The 27,224-nt window shown below is 40.6% G+C and overlaps 2 protein-coding genes across 2 annotated transcripts in view; both read left to right on the forward strand.

The window, feature by feature from the left end:
• Window positions 1-3,095, forward strand: part of UCHL3 (ubiquitin C-terminal hydrolase L3) — a 41,053-nt gene extending 37,958 nt beyond the window's left edge. Inside the window, exons 8-9 of the mRNA XM_058825218.1 lie at window positions 1,542-1,600; window positions 2,866-3,095. Of these exons, the coding sequence (XP_058681201.1) occupies window positions 1,542-1,600; window positions 2,866-2,949 (143 nt within the window). The 3' untranslated portion in view covers window positions 2,950-3,095. The remainder of the gene's footprint in view (window positions 1-1,541; window positions 1,601-2,865) is intronic.
• A 5,840-nt stretch (window positions 3,096-8,935) lies between these two features.
• LMO7 (LIM domain 7) overlaps window positions 8,936-27,224 on the forward strand; it is a 131,718-nt gene continuing 113,429 nt past the window's right edge. The window contains exon 1 of the mRNA XM_058822655.1: window positions 8,936-9,036. Coding sequence (XP_058678638.1) covers window positions 8,968-9,036 — 69 coding nt within the window. The 5' untranslated portion in view covers window positions 8,936-8,967. The remainder of the gene's footprint in view (window positions 9,037-27,224) is intronic.

A 27,224-nucleotide genomic window follows, 5' to 3' on the forward strand; every position in this document is an offset into this window, starting at 1 on the left:
ACTAGATCAAAAAGGTAAGTACTGTAGGATGCAATAAATATTTTACGGCTCTAGATTTCAAGGCATAAGGGATGACTTTCACTTTTTCTGGTTGTCTGCTGTGATACATTTTCATTGTCCATGAATTTATGCTGCTTGAAAAGCTGACTACATACTATGATGAGCATGTTTACCCAATTTCTGTCGGTATGATGTGAGAGAAGCCCCATTTGAATTTTTCCTAAAAATAACAAATTAGAAGGAGAAGAGGCATTTAGTTCTGATGTACAGTGGAATGTCAATAGTACTATTTCTTTTGTTCTTAAAATAACTTCTCTGTGTACCAGTGGAAGGAAGCAAAAAACCCCCAACTTAAAAGTAGTAAAATGGAAGGTTTTTCAATTGATTCACTGGCTTCAGACAGTGTGGGCAGCATGTGGGCTTTGGCATGCAGAAAATGCTAAGGAAGCACATGGATATTAAATATATGTGATGTTTCAGTCATAGAAAACACATTATTTATAGACACATGAAATTAAAATGTTGTTCTGACAGTAAGGACACAAAAAAGCCCCAACATTAAGGTAAACTTGCAACAGTGCAGGGAATTCAGTTCTGTTTCCCTGGCATTTTCTGAGGGTTTTGCCTTGTATCTGCAGCCCTGGTAGTTACAATAATGAACAACATCTTGTTCATATAAATCCAAATGTTTTTCAACATCAAATCTATTTTTAGTTATGGAAAATGTAGTTTGGAAGTGTTGTCAACTTTGGTGGCAACTTTGGGGAGGGAAAAGCCTTTTACAGGGAAGACAGAGGCAAAAGGATTTTGTTTTGTATTTTTAAAGAAATATTTCAGATAACCTGACATAAGTTTTCATACTGTTAACTCATTGCAAGTAACCTGAAGCATATTTATATGAATGAAATTCCTTTTTAAATGCTGAGAAAGACAAGCTTTATTCTATTGGAAATGCAAGGAAAAAAAATATAAGAAAAATAACCATAGCAATCCTGTTTAAATGCTGGGAAAATACTAAATATTTAGAGCTGTTGGGTTTTGTTTGCTAATCTATTTTAAATAACAGAAACATTTTCAGTGATGCCAGACTCTTCAGAATGGTGGGTTTGCTACTCTGGTCTGTTGTGGAGTCCTTGATCACAGCTGTCAAACACCACAGACATTCAGCTGTCTGTCTGTGTAAATCCATCAAGCGTAGCTGAAATTTTTCTACTCTGTTTGAAAATTGAAGTACTATACAACCACTAAACCAACAGCATCTTACAGTTTTGAAGTTTTCAAATTAAATACTGAAAAATATTTCATTGTTTTTATTGGATTATTTTTTAAAAGCAATAGACTGTATATAATGATACTGGTAGAAGCAGTCAGCAGTGGAGAGACCAGGGAACATCTAGCTGCATGTGTGAACTTTATGAAAAATGTGATAGCATTTTGGAAAGCAAAGTACAAAAGATCTGCTTAAATAGTTTTAACTGGAAAAAACAAAGCTTTTATAATTTTATAAATGTGTTATTCAATCCCACTTTGTCTTCCAACAGATGGGCGCAAGCCATTTCCAATAAACCATGGGGAAACCAGCGACGACTCTTTTTTAGAGGTAGGGATACAGAACCTCCTTAAATGGTGCTATATGAAATTCTTGCTGTGTTTCTACAAAATTTATAAAGTAGATATATGAAAATACCTATACAAGTCTAGCTATATTTGTAGTTGGATGAGGAATAGAGCAAGTGGGACGGTGAGGCCAAATTAGGTTTGAAAAGAGATACTTTAGAACACTTACATTGTGGCTGTGGATGAGAGAGTATCGTAAAATAAATATCATAAGGGTCGACTACAAGATCAGACTGACTTATCTTCTGTGCTTAGATTTTCATATACTCCTGCTCCTTTCAATTAGTACATCTAACAAGAAGTTAGCAGACTGAAAACTTACAATTTTTCATCCTCTTTCCTTTGGTTTATAGTTTGATAGGTGTCACGCTGACAGAAGCTGATTTCCTTTCTGACCCATGCTAATGATTGTTCTTCTCTACTTTCACAGCTTCTTTTGGGTGCTTCTTTGTGTCATGAGCTCAGAAAATAATTGGAAAGGGATACACTGAGTTGGGAGGATAAACTGTCATCCCCACAGAATGATGCAAAGTTGAAGTTGAGAGAAGTCAATGCATAGATCTGAGTTTTATGATATCCAGATTGGATTAGTATTACAAAAGGAAGAAACCAGAGAAACTAAAACAAACAAAATAGAAAATTATTTTGTAGTCTAGAAGCATAGACTAACGTCTGTAAAGTTTGCAAATAATTTGTGCTTGCTTGGACAGGGGAAGAAATTGGATAAAGCTTTCCTTATTCTTTATGTGTCTTTTTCCTGTTTTTGCTGATAACATGTGTTCTCCAGATTGCACCCTAAAGCTAGATGAAGGAATTACTTAAAATCTTTCAATCACCCCACCCAGCTTAGATTCATCTTTAAACAAAGGAAAAATTTCTGAAGGCTGCAGTACTAGTTAAGGCAAACTTCAGAGATGCATTTAGAAAGTCAGAAAAGCAACACATCTGCTGCACAAAGTAATATTCAGTCACAAAAATCATCATTGCTAAAGGTCCTTCATAAAACTTTTTCTTTTAGGCTGCCCATATGAACACTGTAAGTAATCTTGAGTCATGGTAACTCACATCAGAAATACCATTTATGTAGGTTTGTCACACTATTTAGGAAACCTTTATGGAAAAATCCATTTTGGGCCTAGTTTGGATAAAGCATATCTTCGTTTTCAGTTGTGTTTTGTTTGCTTTTTAATAACAAATATGATTTATATTGTTTTTCATTTTGATTTTCTTTGTACTTTTTTCCCCTAGGATGCAATAGAAGTTTGCAAGAAATTCATGGAACGTGACCCAGAAGAATTAAGATTCAATGCAATTGCACTGTCTGCAGCTTAAAAGCCTTTTCCTGTGAGGCAACTCTATTGCAATGTATTGTAAGAATAAAACCATTGCCATATGTTAATAGTACAAATTTTGATACTTCCCTAACATCTTGAGTAATTGTAGCATACATGGAATAAACTTTGCATTTGTCCTTGCTATATTTTGCTGCTTGTTCCTACTGCAACTTTGGGTATTTCTCTACAGGCATGCATTTCGTGCAAGATTTTTATGTGGTGGGTTTTTTCCCTTCCACCCCCTTAAAAGTTTTGGGATACTTACTATCTGTGATATTTCCTTGTAATAATGATGAGCTGCTTCAGAGCAGGATTGTCATTTGTATCATGCACAGGTAACATTTTGAGTGGAGTATGGTGATATGGCTGAAAACTTGGAGTATGAGGTTATCTCCATCCTTTATTTATAATGGTGCAAGAATACTATAAGAACTTCTTCAGGTGACTCAAGTGAAAAAAACATTTTTTCAGTGCATTATTTTAAAATAAATGTGTGGAAGAAAATAGGCAGAAAAAGGACTATTCTTACTGTTGGTGAGCACTAACATTTTAAAATTATCTTAATGTTTACATTTTGAATAAAAACTTCACTTTTGTTTCTCAAGTCTAATAATGTTAATAAATTGTCAAAAACTTTAGTTAAACCAATGTTTGCTATTTATATTATATGTGGAAAAATGACATGGGTTTTTGCCCCTGAAAAGGCACATTAAGAAATTCAAATGGTAGGACTGTGGAGGGCACACACAGTTGAATACAGCAATGTGAAGTACCTCACCTAACTGAAATAAATGATAGAAAAGTGATGATTGTTGTAATGAAGTTTGTTTAGCAACAACAAACAGACTGGAGGTTTTAAGGCAGCCATGATAGTCATGTACTTTTCTCCCCTGTTGGAATACGTCTTGTAAGTTTGTCAGGTGGCATTACTGAATGCTATCTGATAGCCTTCCCCTGTGCCATCCCTCCCACTCCACCCACTGATCTTAAGGTACTGTTGACCAATTTCTATACCTGAATCAGTAACATTGTGGTTGTTTTGAGTTTGATCTTCCTGTTTGGTTTTGGGTTTGGGTTTGGTTTTTTAGCTAAGCAATCTTAACACTAGGATTCTTGTGAAGATTGGTTTGGGTTAATGTGTGTGTTTTTGACATTCCAGAACAATATTCCTTATTCACTCCTTTGAAGTGGAATTATTTAGGTTTGCTTCCAATCAAACCCACTGCCAAAGGAAACTGAGCCCTCCACGTCCCAGAGGGTGCTTTCATTCTCTATCAATTGTCATTGCAGGAAAAATGAATGGGGTTATGCCAGAAGCATTCTGGCAGAGTTTTCCTTCTTTATAGAAAAGAAAGAGGCCTGGCCTCTGTCTTATCACTTAAGAACATCTCTTGCACTCTAAAGAAAAAGTTGGCATGTCTGTCTAAAACATGTCACCTGGAGAGTCCAGTAACAGCAACAGTCTGTTTTCTGTAAGTGAGCTGCTTGGAAAAGCAAAGGAGAAGAATAACACTAATGAGCTTCTATTTTTGAAGCTTTTGCTTTTTCACCCTAATAAAATGCAGTATCATTAAGACTCGGTTTATGTTGCCATGCTCATTAGTAAAGCCCTGAAACTTGCTTTTAAATAAAAATCAGAGGCTTTAGTAACCGAACCAGCTGTGTTGTCTTCTTGCTAATATCAGCAAAATCAAATAAAGGTTGTCACCACTGAATTGGGAAATTGCATTTTTTAAGCTAATGATGACTTGGAGGATTGCCTTTCAAGTAAGCCATAGTTAATATTGATAAGGCCCTTTTACGATAGGGGAGAGGGTGAGGACAGAGAGGAAGTGCAGTTCAAAGCTGTTAAACAAGATACATCAATTGTCTTCTCTAGAGAAATATCTCATCATATATGATCTTCAGTGTTCAAAAGTGGGTTTAAGTAATCAATGGTGTGTCTCTGTTTTTGTGCAGCTGTTTATTGCAAAATCCCTTCAGAAGTGGAGCTCCTTGTTGAGTAAAAGGACTGACTAGACAAATTAGGACAAACATGATAAGGTTAGAATAGTAAATTTGGGGGGGATTTTCTGTGGTCATGCTGAAAAATACATCTTGAATCTTAAGTAAAAACCTATAAATAAGAATTCTTAGTATTTTGGCAGTATTGCAGTTTTGCTCAGCATCTATGTAGTCTTCAAATCAGTTGTTCTGCAGGGTAAGGTTTCACTCTTTTATTTGCCCTGTTAATTTCTGGTTTATTAAAATGTAAGATGGTACATTTTGAGATGCCAAAGGAAGAGCGGTGCACTAGTTTTTGTGCTGAACTGTATCTACTCACTGCATGGTCTCTTGGAGAAACTGTGAAAGACTGCACTGCGGAAATTCATCTCACCCAGCATGTACAGTGTAAGAGCCCTCCAGAGCTTGTGAGGCCATGCTTTGGCACAGGCTTTGGCACTGTCTCAAGGAGCACGGGAAGTAAAGGGATCTACAAGCTGCTGGAATATCTTCCTCATGGACATAACCTGTACAACATGGGTTAAAAAAGTGAAGTATGAAGACTTGGCTGACTTGTAAAGCTGAGCAAGGTCCTGCTAGAGGCTGATAAACCCTGTAGACCCCATGATGCTTTTGGCTCTGTGATGCCCCAGTGTCTGCATCATCACATGAGCTGTACAATCTCTGCTTATTAGCTCAAGCTCTGTGGGAAAATAACACTGTATGTTCTATCTTGTGCAGCCCTGCTAGAGCCTCAACACCTTCGTGTGGAGGAGCGTGGCTTGGCCGTGGGCACACAGTGCAGGAAATCCCTCTGCAGTCTGGGCTGCCTGTACACCCCATTTTATGGAAATGGTGTGTGTAGGAGTGAGGAGGTGATGCATGCTCCACGCTTGCATTAATTTTAGCTGTGTGGAGCTGGTGTGCTATTAAGCAGTCAGGATTGTTCAAGCTTTTTAAGTATATTGGTGCAAGTTTTCCTGTGTTATTTGCAGACATTTTGTTAAGAAATGATAATTTAATAACCAGTACAATGCCCTTTCAGTCATGGCTGCATGATTCATTTAAGGGAAGAAGAAGAAAGTTGTTTTCTGACATTGAAATGTATGTTTGAAAATAAAGAGACTTAACAGCCCACACTTACAAAATAAGTACGGTCTTCCCTTAAAGAAAGAAGCCTGCCTTGGTAGAAAATATTATTGTGTCAAATATTTGTAGAACTCTTCTTGAAAAGAATATGACATAAGCTGTTGCTTGATTTATCCCCAGGAACACACACATTGAAAGGGTTTATTTTTGTCTGGTAGAACAATATTACGTTTGCTACTTTTGACAGCAACAATTAGCAGTCATATCTGGTATATGTAATCTTTCTCTGATCTAGGACTCTGATGACTTACATTGTTAGTGCAAAGGAATAATAAAACTATTTTGGTTGCTCAGGCTCACATAGATAATTTATCTGTGACAGTTGATTTAAAATTCACTTTGAGGATGAGATTTACATGTTGGAACTTTTTTTACTTAGTGAGGAACTTCGACTTGAAAGTTGCTGTGATCCATGCAGTCTACTTAAACACTTAATCAAATTACATGATTACTCAAATTACTTGAATTACTTGATCTAAAACATTAAACTCTTCATTTGTAAGAAAAGTGACTTGATTTGTTATGAAGTGAAATAAAGCAACCAGAAATAAGTGAGAAATGTGATTTTTTTTTTAACATGACCTCTTTTGAAGCCTGTTTTATAGAATTCTTAGTTACTTTCTCCTACTTAGGGACAAGCACTGTACTCTTAAATGAAGTGAAAGTCCTTAAAAACCTGAGAAAGGCTGCTGTAGTTCTCCAGAAAAATGTTTGGTAACCTCAGGTAATGCAAACTGATGTCAGCCAGCAGCAGTAGCTGATACATGTTTTATTTAGACATTTTTAAGCTTTGTAATCATGGATGTTAAATAGTGAGATGAGAGGGTTTTTTCTGATGTTCAGGCTTCCCACTCAAGAAAAATGCAGATTCTTCATTTGTATCTGGTCTTGTGGCTGATCTGGCTTGGAACAGGAAAAAAGGGTAAGAAAAAACCCCTTGAAATTACAGCTTTGGTTATCATATTATTCCTTGCTGACTCCATAGCATAGATGTCTCAAATCATACCATGATGAGGAGCTAACTACATAACTTCTATACATTTGTAACTTTAATAAAAGGCCAAATTTCTCCCGTGGAACTTATTTCAGCAAGAGTCACTGCATTTTCCCTCCTGAGTCTAACACCAGCAACACTGATTTCCATATACCACAGAAACTGATGGTTCATAGCTTCTTGGCTTATTGATCTCCTAAAATTCTTATTCTCCATTCTGAGAAGGTTTTTTGTAAAACAAGATGTGTTCCCAAGTCAGCCTCTCAGGAGAAGTGAATTTGCGTGTAGTACAACAGCTTTAAGTTATCTTTTCTCAGTAGTCCTTTAAAAATTACATACGTTCTGCCATGGGCTATAATAGCAAAAAATGTGTGCAGCAACTCAGTTTTACTTACAGAAAAGACATGGAAAGAAAAAAATAATACAAAAAGTTCAAGTAGGAAAAGATCATAGAATTGTGAAGGTTGGAAAACACCTCTAAGATCATTGAGCGCAATGTTAAACTAACATTGCCATGTTCACCACTGAACCTTGTCCCCAAGTACAACATGCACACTTTTTGAACACTTCCAGGGATGGTGATTCCCCTACATCCCTGGGCAGCTTGTGCCAATGCCTGAGCATACTTGCATTGAAAAAATTTATCCTTATATCCAATCTAAACCTCCTCTGGTGCAACTTGAGGTCATTTCCTCTTGTCCTGTTGCTTGTTACCTGGGAGAAGAGATTGAGCTCCACCTCGCCACAGCCTCCTTTCAGGTAGGAGTAGAGAGCTTAAATACAATGTCAAAATGAATTCTAGTACTCTGAAAATCCCAAATAAACCAAAGCCAAAACACAACAACCTAATGCTGTGGATTAGTATTCTAGAAAACGGCTCTTTTCCCTGATACTTAACTTTTCTGCTTAGCACTTGTCCACTTCCGTATTGGAAGAAAGGATTTCACTGTTCAGCCAGCAAACCATCTCCCGGCTGCCTCCCGCGCTCCGGTTTGCTGCAGCACAGCGTGATCCCAACCTGTGGAGCCGTGCTGAGACCGGGCTTTACCTCTGAGCCTGGGATAGCGCGTGCTATGGAGGAGTCGCAAAAAATCTGTTGCACTGAGCCGGGCACAGGGACTCGAATGAGCCAGAGTAATGGGCACAAGTGTGGGTAGTGGGAGCTAAACCAGAGCTGAGGCTAGCGGGGCTGGGGAGGGAAGCATGGAAGCCGAGCCGTGCGCCTCCAGCTCAGCCAGGGCACCTCCGCCTCGGTCACTTTGTAGGAAAAGCGCTGGAAACAGAGCGTGGGTCTCTCACGCCCCCGTAGCTGAGGAAAAGGCTCCTAACTTCGTCCCCAGACGGGACACGCTGCGGAGCGCAGAGCCGCTTCCCCGGGAGCGCTGCCCGTGGCTGGCCGGGGAAGCCCCATCGGTGCGGAGGTGAGGGAGGCGGCCCGGGCTCCCAGGGCTCCCGCGGCCCCGCCGCAGCGAGGGAGGGCGCTGGGTAGTCCTGGCCGGGCGAGGCGGCAGGTGGCGGGGGCCGGGGCGGCGGGGCCGGCCCTGAAAGGTGCGATTGTCCCCAGCTATTCCTGGTATGCGCCGGGGCGGGAGCCGCCGGGGGCGGCCTCCAGCGGCCGGGAGCGCGAGGGGCGCCGCGTCCCGGCGGGAGGGAGCCGCCAGGCCCGCGGCGGCGCGGCCCCTCCCGGGCGTGCGGCTGCCCCGCGGGTCCCGGCGCTGCCACACGGCCCGCGGCTCTCCGGATTCCTGCGGCCGCGGAGCGCCAGCGAGCTCCCGGGAGGGGGAGTTCCGCGGGGAGGAGGCGGAGGGGGAGGAGACGGCGCGGGCAGCGTTTAAAGGAGGCAGCTGAATGACAGCGGCCGCCGCCGCCCCCCGCTCGCTGCTGCTGGCCATGGACGGGAGAGAGGACGCGGAGTACGACTTCCAGGCGGCGTTCGCCGAAGCCCGGCGGTGGCTGGAGGTGAGGCGTCTCTCTGTGCTGCTGGCTGCCGGCCCCTCGCTGCCCCGGTCCCTGCCCGGGGTCCCGCTCAGCCCCGCACGGCGGAGCGCGCAGCGCGCTCCCGCGGGGCTGCCCCGCTGGCCGGCAGCGGCTCCCGGGACGCGGCCCCGAACCTGGGCTCCCTGCGGGCACATGCGGACTGCTATTTTTAGAAAGTATCGTGGCAACTTGCAGAAGTCTGTCTGTGCAGTATCGCCACCGCCCCCTCCTCGCAATCCAAATTAAAGGCTGGCTTGGTTGCCCTCCTGTCGTTAAGGCTTATAATTTCTTGCCATCTTGTAAATTACCTCTGTAGCGCTTGCTCCGAGACAGTCTGAATTAAAGACACTCCTTCCTGTCTCGAAAGAGTTCAGGACAGAGAGCAGCCTGAAATTAACACTCATTTTCTTCCCTCCTATTTTTAAACATGACTGTCTGACTGCACACAGCGCTTGACGTAAATATCCGTGTTTCTGTGTGACTACCCCGAGTCACACCGGGGCGGTACGTGCCACAGCTTGGGGAGAGAGTTGTTCCTGCATGTACCTGAGTGCCACCAGGGCAGCATCGGCTGGGCGAGAGAGGCTTGGGAGCTGAGAAATGTTAGGAATACTGAACAGCCTCCCTCAGAGTTGTGGTGTGCTTTTAAAGAGGAGCTTTAGAGTGCTGGTTTAGATGTTTTTTAACATATTAAGCTTATTTCTTTGTTCTTAGTCATTTAAGGTGAAACTTAGTGTTGTCAGCACCACTATCGCAGTAACTTTGGAAGGGGGAAATATTCAAAAAAAGGATGTTTGTTACTTTTTTACCCCTCATCTTTTAAAGCTTGTCAAGACCTGAGTTCAGGTTTCTTTGTTTCCTCTGTAAAACAATGACATCTAGTGCTTAAAATCTATTGAGGATGTTGAAGTGAGCGCACCAAAGGCAAGGGTATTGTGAATGACCTCCATAAGTGTCAGTTTTGTGTCCTCTGTTAATGTAGGTAATTACAGCAGTCCTGGCTTCCCCGTGTGTCAGTTCTGTAAGAGCTAGCTGTGGGTTTAAGTAATTAAAGCATTCCTCTCTCACGTATACCTTTCTTACATTGCTTTCTTTAAATTGGCAAAGCTCGCTTTAAAAAGCTTCATTAAGGTGTTATGTTGACTTTGAAAATCCTACTTTAAGGGGTTGGAGATTTGTTTTAATTATTATTAGATTTCATATGATACTGGCTGGTTGTACCATTCCTACAAAAGGTTTTGTGTCTTTGCCTGCCAGTAGCATGTGGGAGCTCTAGCAAAGTAATATATGTAGTGTGCACTGTTTGTATAGGGGGAAAAAAACATATGCTCAGCTTCCCCCTTGCCCAGTCCAATTTGTGTGGCTATCCTTTGATATGTGAAAGCTGTTCTTATTTTAAAGTAACTTTTAAACTTCCCCCTTGGAGAAACATTTTACTGTAAAGAGAGTAACTTGCAAACCTTAAGGTATTGATAAACAGGATGCTAGGAATTCCATAATGTTAAAGGAAGATGTAAATATTTATTTCCCTATGAAATGAGGTTTGTGTTTCAGAAGAATCGTTGTGTTTCTCTGCGCTTTACATCCAGATGGATTAAAAAGCCAAGACTAACCATTTCCGTTGTATGGAAGAGTAATGATATTTTTAGGGTAATGAGGCATGTCCCAAGGTTGTGTGTGTCTTGGTGAAACAAAGTGGTGTATACATGACAGTGAAACTTGGTGAGTCCTAGTGATTAAACAATTAGTTTTGAAGAGGAGGCAGATTTTCAAATATTTATGAACTTGAACTTCTGATGTTTTGGTAAGTTTTTGTGTACCAGCTTCTCCCTAACATTAGAGGAGATGAAAGCATACAGACACCAGCTACTATGTATTTAAGGGAACAAGCCAAAATATCTTTGTAAACTGTTACTCTTTCCCTTTGCTAATGAAAGCTTTGTTAACATATTTCTGTATTTCAATGGAGAATTTTATGGACTCTGAGACTTTAGAAAAAAAACTCCAACCTTGAAGCTGAGGGCTTTTTAGTAACAGGAATGAGCAGCTGTATTTGTCAGATCCCAAGAGGAGTAAAAAATACCCCAAAACCATGAAAAAATGTTACCCTGTATTTTTTGAAGTTTTTGGTGAGAGGAAACTGTGTCCTGGTCAGGTTCCTTTTCTGCATGTTCCCAGCTGAATTCTCCATGCTGTAGGGCAGCCACTGGCTCACTCAAATATTTGTTCCTAGTTCTTATGCTACAAAAAAAAAAACCCATAAAGCCAAACCAACAAAAAAAACCCCAAAACTAAATAAACCCCAAGCCTCCCCACCCCCTGCAACCTAAACCTCCAAACAGCCCTAACCAAAAAAGCACAAGAGCTTGATTAAGAATAATAACAACAAAAAAATTGCATCTGATATCTGGTGTTACTTAAAGAAAGACTTTGTTCTTTAATTCAGGTTCATGTTGAGACATATTTTATGATAATGCAGACAAGGAATGTCTGAAGCCTTCACAGTGCAGAGACCTCTTAAACTGTGGTCCCCAACCTCTTGTGTTTCATGTGTTGGGAGCTGGGAGGAAATGTTGCCTGTAACAAGAGCTGGAGTCACTGTGGAGCTGCCTGTTGAGGATGTCTGCTTCTTTGGGGGAAGGAATGGTCATTTGCTGGGCAAAACTCAAGCTCTTCTCAGGTGTCCTTTCTACAGAAGGCAGCAACGTTTAGTGCTGTTGGCTTCTTGCATCTGAGACTTTTGGCACTTTCTGAGCTCTGCCTGGAGCAAGTGGTGCTGATCAAACTCATCCAGCCTTCACCTGGCACCTCAGCTGGGCAGATGGTGCGTGCTGAGAATAAAACATTGAAATACCATGACTTGGCAATAGTTTCTCAAAGAAAAGACTGAGGAGAGGCCTCATCACAGTCTCCAAATTCTCATGAGGGGAAACGGAGGGCAGGCACTGATTTCTCTCCAGTGACTGGTGATGGGACCCCAGAGATTAGCATGGAGCTGTGTCAGGAAGGTTTAGCCTGGCTATCAGGGAAAGGTTTTTCACCCAAAGGTGGTGAAAATGGAACAGGCTCCCCAGGGAAGCAGTCCCAGCACCAAGCTTGGCAGAGTTCAAAAAATGTTGGGACAATACTCTCAGACACATAATGTGACTCTTGAGGCTCTCCTGTCCAGGTCAGGAGTTGGACTTAATCCTTATGGGTCCCGTCCAGCTCAGGATTTTCTCTCATTCTATGAAAGGTAGAACATGTTTGCCAAAGCTAGAAATAGCTGGGTTAAAATGTTTTACTGTGTTCTGTTCCATATTATAACTTCAGCAAGCCAAAAGCTGTTCCTCCAAACCAAAGCATTCTTCCCCCAGCTATTAAATATCCCAGACTGCCGAGTCTGTTTTCCTGCCTCAAGATGTGGGAGGGCAGTCTGCCTCTCCCTTTCTGCAGTCCACCACCAAGTTCACCCTTGTGAATGAAGGGGAGACACAGTACCTCTCTCCCAACACATGCTGCACTGTTTTAGGAGTGATGCCCTTTGAAGAGTTCGAGAGGAAAGAAGTGTATGCTGTTTTCTTGTAAAATGTCTCAGCTTCTGATTCTACTTCTGTGTTTTAATCAAATTCTAATATTCTGGTAAATGTCTATTGTTCGAAATTGCTTGCTAAAGCAACTTGAAACCTGACCCACAAAGTCTGTAAATCTTTAGTTAAAGTGCCTTGAGGCAAATAACGCTTGGATTTTTTTCCCCCTGAAGTAGTCAAATGTACAGATCCAGTCTGTGGAGGGTGGCCAGCGAGCGTGTGCCTGAATGAATTGTTGGAGTGAAGCTGCAGAGCTGTAGGAAAGCATGTGGAGCAACTTCAACAAATCCACTGAAGTGAAAAAGGGGTATTCAGCCAAGTAACTATTAATATTGCAAATTATTACAGCTCTTCTTGTGAGCTGAATTTCTTTCTCTAATAACTCCTGTGGAGTTGTAAGTCAGTTATTCTGAGAGGTACTAATTTCATCAGAGTGTGTTGAGATTGTCAGAATCAGGACCTTGGAATCCTGGAATTGCTCCTCACGCAGGGACACTGCAGCAGAAGTTCTTCCTGGTGCTAAACACTACCCAGTGATGATGGAGAGATCTGTTTCACCATGAAGATTTCTATAGCAAGATAAGGTTTTTATCAATTTTAATAGACAGTGTTAGCAGAAGGAAGCCCAGCTTATCTGGACAGCAACTAAAGCCACTCCTCTCTGTCATGACCATTAAATAGATAGTGAAATTGCTTAATTATTTATTTTGAATGCTGATGTGTATTGACAGCTGCATGCATTATTGCATTACAGTGGATGTTGGAAATTACTTAGGGCCTTTCTTTTCCAGGAGAAAAAAAGTTTATATATATGTATGTGTGTGTGTGCACCCCCTGCCCACATCCTCTCAAACCTACTCAGAAAATTGAAAAAGCAGATTTGCAAAGTAACTTCATAGAAAGAGTCTGCTTGAGGATAAAACTTGAGAATCAGGACAACTTATTGAAATCTTTTGGTTTGGAACAACAGTACAGCAATCAAATTTAGGGAATGGTCTCTGACATGTGGTCACCAAATGTTTCTTTTCTTTTTTTTTTTTTTGAAGCTGTTTGGAGTTTGCATTTCTCCTGTATATTTTCATGGCTTCTGCAAATGCAGCTAGAGGTCTAGCAGTGATGTTTTCCCTGTATTTGCATAGAGATCTTACCCCAGTGATTATTTTGTTTTGTTTCTCCCCCAAGCATGAATCTAATGCATAGAGTCTGGTATGGGAAGAATAACTGTGGAAATAGAAGACTAATTTCACTGTTCAAATCCTCTTCTTTTAGGTACCTTTATTTAAGGTGAACTAATCAGTATGAAAAAAAGAGTAGTGCTAGAATAAAAGATGTGTGAATGAGAAGGCAAAATCTATATATTCTGTTCCCTAAACCATGTTTAATACTGGGTAATTCTGTCAAGTCATAAAACCTGGGTGGGCTGGTTTCTGGAGAACTTCCTACAGCACAGCTGCCAAAGTCCTGGCTCACGTTTACATAAGGGGTGTATTTAACCCTGCTTTAGGTGGATGCATCAATATTTTATTACTGTGTGTATATTCTTGGCAATGTGTATTTCATGGAATACATCTAAGTGTATCTAGTTGATGTATAAATATTAATTGATGTATAAATGTGCATGTTGTGAACTAAATACTGTGGGGATTTTAATCCTGGAAATAATATTCTCTCCATTGCCTGCAGACTATGAAAGTGCTGTGGTAAAATGCCACATAATAGGGCTAGCAACAATGTGTTAGAGAGAGAGGGTGACAGTAATGCCCTTTGATCTGGCTGAACACTTTTCTCTGTTTCTTTGTCCCCTTGCTTCCAGATCTCAGGAAAGGTGTCTGTAATATGTTTGAGAGGAAAAGGGGACTAATTTTTGCTTAGAGAGTAAAATCTATTTCCTGGTTTCTGCAAGGTGGGTTTATATATTTTCAAGTCTATATTTGGAAATTCTCAGGGATAATCAAAAATCTGTCTTCACATAGTCCTGTGTGATGGGCATGCATAGCTTTGAGCTGAGTTCACAATGCAGTTTCCTTTATGAAGTTTCTCTTTGTAGTTTTGAGCGTTGTATTAAAATTTTGCATGAAAGCAGCATCTGCAGGCACTTTGAGAAAGAATTCACTTGTTGACTGTAGAAGTGGATATGTCTTCTATACTGGGGAAATGCATTGCAGTTTAAGGGGAACTGCAGACAATTCTGACCAGGCTTTTGTTTTCTTCCAGTCTGTATTTTGTGGTTAGCAACTAGAGTTAGTTGTGGCATTACGTTTTTTTTGTTTTTTTCTCCTGTCCTTTAGTTTATTTTTTTGAACTGTGTCCTGATCCTTTCTGCAGTTTTGTGGGTCAAGCATTTTTTTCTGCCCATAGTTTAGGGAGAGGGTGAGATGATGATAATGATTTCCATGTTTAGTATGCATTGCCCCCTCCTCCCCCACTACTATGGACTCACTTTTATCACCTTTTCTTTGTCAGGTGCTTTTTTTGGTCTAAATTTTTAAGTTTATAATGAGCACTTGTGCATATTATGTTAGACAGTGACCTTGCTGAGCTTTGGAAAACACTTGGGTTTTATTGTGTTTTAAGAACCAGATACATTGCAGCTGTTTCTTGTACCTACCACTCCTCCACTTTAAAGTTCCTCTATCCACTCCTGCAGGACATTTTTTAAAAACAAAACAAACCCCGACCTTTTCTGCTTAACAAGACTAATACAGCTCTTAACTATCATTTTCTAAACAGGCTTTCCAGCTACAGCAGTTTAATGAAAAACAGCATGTGCTCCCAGACCCAGTGTACTAGAAATGCTTCTGCTGGCCTAAGGTGTGCTTGACACACCTCACTTATTATCCAAATTATCTTGGGAGGAGTGTTTTGGTTTTGCTGTTTTTCACATTTCTGAATGCTGTCAATCCAAGTGAAAACCTAACTTTAAAGGAATGTAGTGAATAAGTTGCTTTAAAATAGGTTCTGTTGCTCTTCATGCTGTGAGCTTCTGCAAGGGGTTGTGAATTTAGTGTTTATTATTAGTGCTAATTTTTTATTTTTCCAATGAAAAGAAAGATGTATGGATCTGACTCACAGCATGCTAGCTTCCAATTGGATACTTAGCTGTAAAACTTTCATTTGTGTTTTATTGAATAGAGAAACCTAATTTCAGGAGTGTTTTCCATTTGTGGTACAAAACATCTGGGATTATCTTGGAAGGGCATGAAGATTATAAGACTTGCTTTATATTTTTTTGCCAGTGTTGGCACACGTTGTGCAAATGTTGGCACATTTTTTTAGTACCAGCTCATGTGAAAGTTCTCAGTTTTGTTTCTGGATGTGATTCAGCTTTCAGTTGTTACTATTAGAAAAGAACACAATATACTAACTTTGGGCAATAGTTATTACTGTGTTGGCCAAAAAAGTCAAAATCCTTGTAATGTATCACAGATTTAAAGGAGTTAGTGTAGCTGAGATCAGTTCAGCTAGCACAAACAGTGAAATCTGTTGTTTGGGCCGAGCTGTCCTCCTCCAGCAGATCCCACGACAATGTGGTTTTGTGTTAGTGCTGAGATGTTATCCCAGCAGGGTGTCATTGAAACTCCCGTGCTTGGCCCGTGCTTCCCCTGCCTCCTTTTGCTGTGTCAGTGGTGTTCCTCTGATGCTCTGGTGAGGTGGCTCAGGGGAAAATCAGAGTGTTTTGTGGTGTTTGGTATTTGCTTGGCTCCTGAAAGGCAAGAAGGAGACCAGTGCTCCAGCCAGGGAAGAGGTAGTGCTGATGGGGTGGCCTTGTGGCAGCAGCTCGCTGTTGGGCTGCAGCTGACTGGTGGGATGAAGAGAGGCAGGCACCTGAACTCAGACAAGCCATCTCTCTCCCTGGAGGTTTCTCAAGTCAGCTGCTTCTGCCATTGCCTGGCTCTCTTCCTTACATGACTCAGGAGCTGTTTGCTAGGTGCCCAGGGTCGAGGTAAAGGCTAGACACCTGGATTAGTGAGGCTGGCTTCCAGCCATAAATAACTTCTTCTGGATGAATTTCATAAGGTTTGTAAATACAGTTGGAGCTGTTTTAAATAGAAACTCTGCCAGGAGTTTCTGAGCCAAAGCATTTGATATGCCTGTGCACTGACTTCTACTGTGGAAGAAGCAGTCCTTGTGTCTCACTGAGGCTGTGTTGGTTGGGAGATGGTCCTTCAGAGGTACTGGGATATCTTGCCCAGAAGTTCTGCAGTCATCATCACCTGCCCTTTGCAGGGGCAATCTAATCCCAAAACCCATTTCCAGTGTTATTTGTAAATTCTTACCTGGAATTGCTTTACTGACCCTGCTATTTGTTATTTGTTTATTATTTTTTCCTTCAGGAAGGAATTGAGAAGTCTAGCTTCTGAAGTTTGATCTGAGATTTTCTGTGTGGTCAAATGACCATGTCAGCTAATAAATCAAGATGTGGTAAAGAGCAGAAACAAGTGTGGGATGTTTTTTCTTCTTAGTTTAAGGAAGTGGATGAAAAAGCAGCCAGTACACCATGGGGCTCCAACATGCCTTTTGTGCAGCTGGTGTCAGAATTTGGGGATGCTGGAAGAGGTGGATGGATGCACTGTGTCAAGTTTTTCTGCCAGTGGTAGCCACATAGCCTGGGTCAGTCATGGCAGTACTGTGCCATTTGCTGATGCCTCCAAAAACAAGTATCCAATTTCTATTCATTTGGCATTGAAAGAAGCAGAATGTTAAGCTTGATGATCTTTAAAAATATTTTCCAACGTTAATGATTCTCTGAAGCCAGATGTCAAAGTGGTTGTGGAGGAGGAAACAATAAAGATCCAGGTTTGACAGTACAGCATTGGAGGAGTTTTGTAGCATTGCCTGTTGCACTGCCTTGAAATGTTTCTTTGGAAACTATTTAGGATTAGGTGAAGCAGGGGACAAAGGCATTACTACATTTTTGCTCTAGGAAAAACCTTTTCTTCCATGTGTCACCATGCTCTGTTTGCCTAAACAGTGCCATTGGCACTTGATGAACCTGAAAATGTAATCCTAAATGAAACAGGGCCAGACATTTGGTTGCAGGTTCTTTTGCAAATATAAGGCGTTGTAAAAAAAATTGACATTTGACTGTCTTAACTAACTGCAAGGGTCTCACCTTGGTGTGTATGTGTGTATGGGGGGTGAATTTGGTTTATTGGTTTTTTTTGAATGTCAAGTGGGCATCTTCATTGTGAGTTCTCAATATTGAATAAAAAGGCTGCTTGTAGTTGACCTTATTCAGACTGAATGGAAATGGAGTGAGGATGAAGGCATGAGCTCCAGGTACAGATGGATATCTTTCACAGACATTTGCCTGATGTTGTGGAGGCAAAAAAAAATCCCTGATATAATAAACATCAACTTGATGATTATTCAAGAGGGTATTGCTTCACAGCTACAAGTCTTACGTGTGGATGAAGTTTTCAAAGCCAAATCCCCATTAAAATGCACAGACTGGGTTGCTCACTAATGACCTAGCTTTCATGTGTCTGATAAAATCCCAAAGTCCTCTGTGTCTTTGGGGTAGGTCTGGCAAAGTGATCTCAGACTCCAGGAAGGTCTGCATGTCAGGTGTCAGTGGAATAGGGCTGGGATCTGTGCGCTCCGAAGACATGATAGAGAAGAGAGGCTTGGAAAGGGACGAGGAGAAATGTGCACCTCAAGTTACTTGTAAATAACTACTTTTTCCTTCATTAATTTCTCACCTTGTAAGTATTTAAATAGTGAAATTTCATAGAATGTGCCAGCTTTTTCAATCTGTTGTTTTCTGGTGTTTTGCATTTTGTTTTGCATTTAGCCATTTAAAAGATTGGGGGAATGCGGTCTCAGACTATTCTAAATTTCTGAATGTGTTACTACAGTTATTTTAATTTTTCACATATTTTAAAATTAGTATCTCATCTGCTTTACTTACCATGGAACATGGAAGCCTATTGTTATACCTGACTGAAAAATGCTTATGTGTTCCTTTTTTTTTCTTCTCTTTCTTACCTCCAAGCTAAGAATTTCTAAAATAGTTTTTTTTTTCTTTACTGTGGTAACTGAAATCTTGTGTCAATCCATTTCCCAGTAGAATCTTTGATCTTTCCTTGTGAAAACTCTCTTCCTTTGGAAATGATGGTAAAAACGCGAATGTTCTTTCCCTAAACATACTTAGATATACCATAGTCAAGGAAGATAATGCTGTTGTGTGATTCTCAGTGCAATGGTTAATTTTTTTTGTCAGAACACAGGGTATTTACCGTGCACATTTCAGCACCAGGGTTTGGCGTGTGCAGGCAGGCAGGTCTCTTGCAGGACCCTTGCGGGCTGTGGCAGTGCAGCGGCGGCTCCCAGCAGCGTGGCAGATGTGGCTGGGATGAAGCTGGCAGCAGTTCTGTTTCCTGTGTCTGCTGCAGTGGTGGCTTAGATCTGATCCAGCCGTGCACATTTCCAGTGGTGACTCATCTGATTATTCTCTCTTCCCCCTGTGATTAGCTGAGGAGGTAGGATAGAGGAGGATGTCTCTCTGGAGGTGGAAAACTTCTTTGTCACGCTACATTTCCGATATGGGGGAATGGAATGAGGAGAGGATATTGGTGTGTCTTGGCTGTTCATAAAGGTGTGCCAGTCTTCCTCACCCTCCTCTTATTTTTGTTGTTTCCTTAGAGTGTTATCTCTAACTCAGCTGTGCTGTGGCTGTAGCTTGGCCATGTCTTACCTTTATTTTTGCACTGTTCTGGAGTATGGGGACAGGTGAATCTTGTGCACACTCAGCTGAACACACACTGATCCTGGGGGCAGGATGTGGAGATGAAATCTGGATCTCCAGGTTCTTCTCATCTCAACCTCAGTGTTTCTACACTCAAGTAAAGTAGTGTATATGTCTTTTTATTTTTGGGTGGGGTTTTTTTTGTTTTTTTTTTGTTTTTTTATTCCTGGAGGCAGGAAATATGTATTCCCATTTGGGCAGGGGCACTTTTCTGCAGACTGCTAGTGGAGGCAGATGTGAAGTGCACCAATTTTACTAATTTTTTAATCTACCAATGCATAAAATGTTGTTTAGGTTGCATGTAGTGGTAGTAATTTTTGATGAGCTGAAAACTGAGACTTCTACATGCTTTGATATTGTCTGCCTACCTGATGTAGGCTGGAAATTGGAAGCAGCATGGCTGCTGACACACAGAAGTCCTTGTGAGCCAGTATAGGTCTGGCAAGAATACCCACAGCATTATGCAATATGAATATCCTTTGAGCGTAGATTGCTATGCATTAATTGAAGCCAGACATAGGTCATTGTTTCTTCATCTAAAGAGCCTGGATCTTGCTCACTTTTTTTTTTAATGTTTTGTGAGAGAAGATATGAAGTATGAAACTTGCTTCAGTGCTTTTATCTGTCAGGAAGACCTGTTTACCAAAGTACTAGTACACAGGTGCCTCAGCTATTGTTAAAATACAATGTCTCTTCAGCCTTTCAAGAGCTTTATAGTCTTAGTTAGGGAATGCATCATCCTTATCATGAGAAGTGTCTGTTGGAAAAGCTGTTCTTGAGAAAGCTGCTTCAAACCCGTTCATGTTTAGAGATTTGTGGATTTCATGTGCCCTTTTCTTTCCTTTATTAGATCTTAATGACATATTATGAGAATTAAAGTCTCTGTGTAAATGTTAGTATTATGTATCCCCTCCTGTCTACTTTTCAAGTGGTTTTAATCCTGGGATTTGGAAGAGAAATAGGAACATAAGGGATATGCACCTAAAAATCCATCCCATGCCTGGGACCACTCTGATAGACAGTGTGATGTATTGACAATCTTGGTGCACAAGAAGGAAGATTTGAGGTTTGAAGGTTATGGTAGCACCAGCAATCAAGTACTGAACACAGCTGCCCATTAGATGCATGGTGGTGCCTCAGCTTAGAAGTTTTGGTCATCATCTCAACTTCCACCAGCAGCTCCTGTTTACTGGCTCTGTTTAAATGATCATGTCTTTTTTAGCATAGGTTTTATGGTAATGATGCTCTCTGGTTTTCTGCCAAGAAAAATCTGGTTTTGATATTAAATTCTGAGCTGTGGGTTTTTGGGAAGTGCTTAGAAATAGCCATGAGGTTTCAGTATGAACTAAAAGTTCAATTGTTTCCTGGTTATGAGTTCCAGGACACTTTCTACTTTACAGTGAATTTGACCAGGATCTGTTGCAGTAGCTCCCAGTGGTCGCTAAAACATTGCCTCTGCTGCTGTTGTTTCATTGCTACATGAAATTTAAGTGACATGGTTCAGAATATTTGCATAGTGCACTTCTCTGTATTTAACTTTTTAGCATAATTAGGCTACAGCACTGTCACAAGAACACAGTTTTGGTAATGTGGGATCTTTAATGACCTCTGGAACATTGCATAAGTCATAGCTGTCAGGCTGCAGTTGTGAAAAAATCTCTGAAGCAATGGCTAGTTTCAGGGAGAGCGTTCAGCAGTCAGAAAATTGGCATAATGCTGTTTTAGGCCATAAAACCCCTTGCTTCAATTCATATTTTAGGGTCAGTGGGAGCTTGCTGATGATGCTTGTTGCAGATATCACATGCTGCAGTCACAGACGATGGGGAAACTGCTGCATAGAGCAAACAAGCAGCTCATGCTCTCCCTCTGCATAGATTCATTACTGGAACCAAGTTACATATATGCAGTCTGGAAATACTAGAGGTCTTTGATCTTTAAAACTTAATGTTTGAAAATGTAAATGATGCGCTCCTTTTGATCTGCTTCTTAAATTAAATGGTAATTGTGAAAATTACATTTGGCAGTTTTCCACTTAAGGGCTTGTACTTCTCATTTCACACTATGTTAATTTTAAGCTGTATGTCCTTGCTGGTTTTCTGTCAGTGAATTCTGGTGAGGGGGTATTCCTTATGTTTCTGCATGGCCTAATTGTCAGCAGCGTGTGTATTTGGTGCTATGACTTCAACATGCAATTCCTCTAAACCCAGATGCCAGGGATTGCCAGTTGTGCCTGTATGTCCATGACTAGGGCAATGGGAATCACTGAGGCTGAGCAGGAGGGCACTGTGAGGGTTTGAGCTGTGTGTGCCCAGGATGGAGACCCTGGCTTGTTCACCTAAGGTGTCAGGAGATGCTTGGGCACGTGCTCCTCTGCAGTCTGGTGATGGGTCCTCACAAACATCTGCTGATAGCAAAGTAGCAGAGGCTTTTTATCTGTGTGCTTCTGTGCTCCTGGACTACTTGCCTTTCCAAATTACTGGCATCATCTAATCAAAAAACTACTGGATAATTTAGGGCTCCTAAAATGTTGATGAAGCTCATGCAAAGCTCAGTCTTTTCCTTGCATCAGCTTTCTAGTGTGTAGAGGATTTGTCTCTTATTTACCATAAATGATGATAAAGACTTCTCTGTCTTTGTCCTGTTTTCTTATGAAAGGGGCCTTTGAAGTCTGAGGGCCACATCAAACTGCAGCAAGTCACTCACAAGTTTATTCAGAAACTTATCCCTGTAATAGGTTCTTTTAAGCTCCTGTTGGTTTAAAGCCAACTCAAAATCAGCTGCTGAACTGAAATGAAGTTTCTAATTACCCCCTTAGCAAAATCACTTTGTGTACTTTTCAATTATTAATATTTGTTTCACTCTGCAGAGATTAAATTTGTGGGGGAGAAGGTTCAAGGTTGTTAGTACTGAATGTCTGCCACAACTTTAGGATGTATTCATGGCTGGAGGAGGTTTTCTGTGGGTTTTTGTTTTATTGGGTCTTTTTAGGAGGAGGTAAAGATTCTTTGTTTCAGATCCTAAACAGTCTGTGGAGTGAGGTTTTCTGTTTTGAATATCATCATGTGGACCTTCTGCTGTAACTCATGCTACAGTCCCCAGATTTGTCTTGCTTCCCATCTTCTGTTGAATACCTTTAGGGATGTTTGCATTAAGTTCAGCATCATGCTGAATTAGCATATTGCTGATTTTGCTGATTTCTGTTTGTCTGTGTGCTGGCAGATTGGAGCATTCATCCCCAGGAATTTGCATAGGATGTTAAACAATCTGAGCGCTTTAGTGGCGCCCATCAGAGTGAGGAAATTGCCCAGCTGAGGTGAACAGGAACATTGCAACTCAGACCTGCTACAGCAGCCTGCCTGGGAATTTGATTTTTTTCTTTTAAGCTCAAAATAGAAAATATTTCCAAGTGGCGATAAAAACAGTTTCCAGGGAAAGTAAATTTTAAGTATCTTTCTGAGGTTATGGGAAGCATTTACCTTGTGTTTGTGCTTCAGAGTAACCTTTCCTTATTAATTTTTTTAGTAAATAATGACTTTAAAAACCTTCCAGATAAGTTTTCAAAATTAAAATGAGCTCTTACATTTTTTTAAAGTTGGAAATTGGATGCTTAAAATTTACCTCTCTTTGCTGGGGTGTGGAGGATTTGGGATCATACTGTTTCAAAATTTCTCCCTCCTAAAATGTTCCTTTGGCTTCTGCAACATTTTAGGTAAGGAAGACTTGTAGAATTATTAAACCCCTTCCTCCCCCCACAATTTCACTTTTATACGTGAATTTAAATTACCCGATGGAAATATTTGTGTGGGAAGCAGAGGGTGCCACAGAGGCCTGCTATCCCTTCCTGCTGTTAGCACAGAGACCCCCACCAGAGAGGGCTGGCTATGAGTGGGACCCTGCAGTCTGTGCAGTGCCATTTTAAAGATGTTATTTTAAAATATCATGTGACGCTGAACTTTTTGTTTTCACAGTTCCTTCGTAGTGATTAAACTAATTTGAGGCCTAATTAAAGCGAGTCATTAATTAAAGCAAGGAATTTTTTGAAGTCCAGATTTTTTTTCTCAAACTTGAAGAGCTTGAAACAAGTGAATTTCATAGTTTGAATTTCATAGGTGCCTAAGAGCAGAAAACTTGTATTTCTGGTGAATGATGTAGCCAGTTTTAAACCTCTCTCACTGCTCCTTTAAGGCTAGCCCAGAAGTAAATAAAATAAAATAGAAGACCTTAAGCTTCAGACCAAAGCTTTGATTTTGAATGAATTGCTCAGGATGAAAAAAGAAGAGGTGGGTGTGTTCTGTTTCATGGAATTTAAAAAACAAACAAACACAAAGTAGTGTCTGCAGTCAGGAGAGCTTCTTTCCTGGAGCCAGACATTCATAAACATTCTGGAGGTCTTCACTTGACCCAATGTAATGTCATTTTTAGCCCTGTTTGGGGGGGTCTCACAGCCTCTGCAGAGTGGAAGGTTTTCCTAGAGACCAGACTACAGAGCTGCCATGGCTCTGTAACCCTCAGTGCAGCTCCTGTGCCAGAGCTTGCTATTTCCTGTAAAACTCAGTAGGAACAGGATCCTGATAGGACAAGTCTCCTTCCTTTTTAAAGTGTGACAATCCCATTTCTCTTGTAACCAGAAAAATAGATGGTTAAACAGCATTGGGCCTGGTTGTGTTCTTCTTGCCCTCCCCTCCTACTGGCACTATAGGAAAAGGCTTGACCGTGACATCTCAAGCTAAACTGGCTCCTCAGGGGCTTGGTTACCAGCAGAAATGTAGGTCCTTGTTTGAAATCTTAGGAAACTGAAAGGGCCAAGATTTAGGGTTACATAAAAATATAATACAGTTGTACTTATATGATGGCTTCCTGTACCTACTGGAAGCCATCAGACGTCCTTCCCAATTTTATGATAAATAATATATGCTGGGGTTTGGCATTAGATTATAAATGGTGTTTAATTTAAACCCTCATGGTTGGATAAAATTGGCTTAGACAGGCTCTACTTTGTTTTGGTTCTCTAGAGCTAATCATTTACAAATTGCTGAGCTAAGGGGCACAAATTAATGACATTCCAGCATCTTAAAATATCCCTTACTATGTCATACTGAAAAAAATGTGTATTCTGCATTCAGATGTTATGAATTTCACAGATGCTTCATTTATGTGAAAAATTAGAATCAAGACAGAAGCTGAGTTGCTGTTTTGTGTCAGTTACTTTGTTTATGAACTGCTGTGTATTTTTGAGTAGCACAGAGATCTTTACAATGTTTGCAAAATTGCTTTCTAGTAAAAAGTTGCAAAGAATTTTCTGCCATAGTATTTCCCCCATGTAAGGTTTTTTAATATTTTTAATGGAGATACGGGTTTCACATGTTTATTCACAAAAAAATTCTCTCGATGTCAAAATGTTTACTTCTTAACTCAGTTTCACTTTGTGCTGTTTTCAGATTTGTTAAAGTAACAATGTCTTCTATTGAAGAGTGTTGCAACTTTCCAAGGATTCAGAAGAAATTTTGCAGGGATTTTCAATTTACCATTGCACTGTTTATGAAGGAAATCTTTTGTTTCATAATAGGATGTTTTCAAATAATGTTAAATATATGTTTCAGAATTGTTTTACTGTACCCCTTTGTTTTTGGCTAAATGTGTTTTGGGTAGTTACGTTGTAGCCTTCTTCCTGCATGTAGGTAAGAATGTTAACAAGACTTTTGATTGTTTTGTTGGATGTTATTTAATTTTAATTTGTTTTTTCTGAGTAATTAATGGACGATGGGTAATTTACTTTATTGACCCCAGATTTGTTCTTTGACATCTATTAATAAATCTAATGCAAAGACTGACAGTGACTTTTCACAGCCATATCTTTTGATAGAGATATCCATTGGTATGAGTTTTGTACATTTTAAAGTGTGGCCTTGACTACTACAAATCTTTGTCCAAACAAAACCTTGAAGGGCAACCTCCGAATGTCAAAAGCTAGTAAATCATATTTGATTTTTTTGAGGTTCTGCTGCCAAGCGTCATTACTATGGAATATTTAGTCACCAGGCCTTGGGGCTATTTCAGTTTGCCAGGTTTCTGTGTACTTTCCCTGAATTCAGCAGTGATGTTGCCCAGGATCACTGGAAGCAGCAGTGGAACTGGAATTATCCAGGCTTGCAACTTCTCCAGCATGTGTGGGTTTGGATGAAGGCAGGAGACCAAGGTGCAGCAAATGTTGTGTCCCTGTTGCAGACCTGAGGCAGGGTTATGTAGGGCTGTGCTGGGTGCTCTGCTGGTCTGGGCTGGAGGGGATAGGGCAGAAATTAAAGTGGCTCTTCTCATCTTCCCACCCCCCATTGCTCATATGCAAACTGGAACAGCACATTTTCTAGGGTTCTCCACTTTTGTCCTGTGCTTCTGTTTGCACCTCTGGCAGCAAGGCTATGTTCAGGTTTGCATGTTCTTCCTTGAGGTAGCAAAAACTTGATTTTTTTTTAATTTTTTTTTCTTTTTTTAATGTGTATCTTAAGTAATACCTTGAGCAGGTGGATTTATGTACCTATAACCAAAAGCTATGTAATGAAGTCCAGACCTGCTTTTACTTTGAATATTTCCTCCCCTAAAAAATAAAAGTTATTTTTCTTATGTGGTTTCTGGAGGTTCTTCAAAGAAGACCCTGCTGTGGTTGTAACAATTCTCTCCACAGGTGTCCGCCTTATTCCCACATAACTGTCATTGCAGGAGCCCTTTGTCCTTCAGAGCTTGTAGGTCAGTCATTTTTACTAGCTCAAGACATCAAGGAAAGGGAAACCAGATTTTTTAATTTGTTACCTGACTATAATGTAGTCTCTGTGGAAGTGCAGAAATGGTGCACAGGCATCCTCAGCACCACCACCCTGCACCCTCCCATCTCTGCAGGCATCTCCAGGGTCACTGGAGAAGCACAGGTGGGCCATCCCTAAGCAGTGTAACACTAGTAACCTTGCACGTAAAGACCAACCAGTTTCTTCCTCCCTACCCACAGCAAGTGATAAGAATTAACAGACCATACAAAAGTATTGATTAAAGTGTTCATTAGAGAGTGTAAATTGGATGTAGCCTTCAAATTATAGTAAATCCTATCTCTCTGTGCATCTTTTACCACAACATTATTTGCAGAGCCTGGTGTTTGGGTAGTGTAAATGCCACTTAAATGATGTTCCCTCAGAGTTGGCAAGTATCCTGATCTGAATAATTAAAGATACTTGTGTCAGTCCCTTCCACCGTGCATATACAATATTTCTTTTCTGTTGCTTTAACAATGCCATGCCATAGCAGGCATTACAGGTTCAAATTTCTGCTTTGGCACTTAAGAGTGTATGTCATAAAATAAACTGAATTATTTTTTGTAGATTTTTTTTTTACATCTAGGTTATTGTGTGCTTCGAGCAGCTGCTGCAAAGTACCTGATTTCCAAAACACCACCAAAACTCTCCCTGAAACTCACTTTGCTCTCTCTTGTGCCTTAAATCATGGAGATACACCTTGCTTAACTAAGAATTTTTACTGGGTTTGATATTTAGATGATGAGACTGAGTGAGTAATAAGTTCTTTTATGTAGGAATTGCATATATATGCCTCAGAGAAGCTGAGGGGTCACGTAGTTCATGTCTACTCTTTTGTAAAATGAATATTCTTATACCTGGACCATTCCTGGCATGTCTGTCTGTCTGTCTGTCTATCTATCTATCTATCTATCTATCTCCATATATTTTAACCTCTTAAAAACGGGTACTTAACTTTCCTGGTTAACTTTTCCTCCCTGATGCCTGACAATCTTCTTTGCTGTGAAGTAAATCCATTAGTGCAAATTTTACTTTGATACATTTGGAGTATGTATC

This window comes from Ammospiza caudacuta, chromosome 2, assembly GCF_027887145.1.
Source record: "Ammospiza caudacuta isolate bAmmCau1 chromosome 2, bAmmCau1.pri, whole genome shotgun sequence".
NCBI classification, from domain to species: domain Eukaryota; kingdom Metazoa; phylum Chordata; class Aves; order Passeriformes; family Passerellidae; genus Ammospiza; species Ammospiza caudacuta.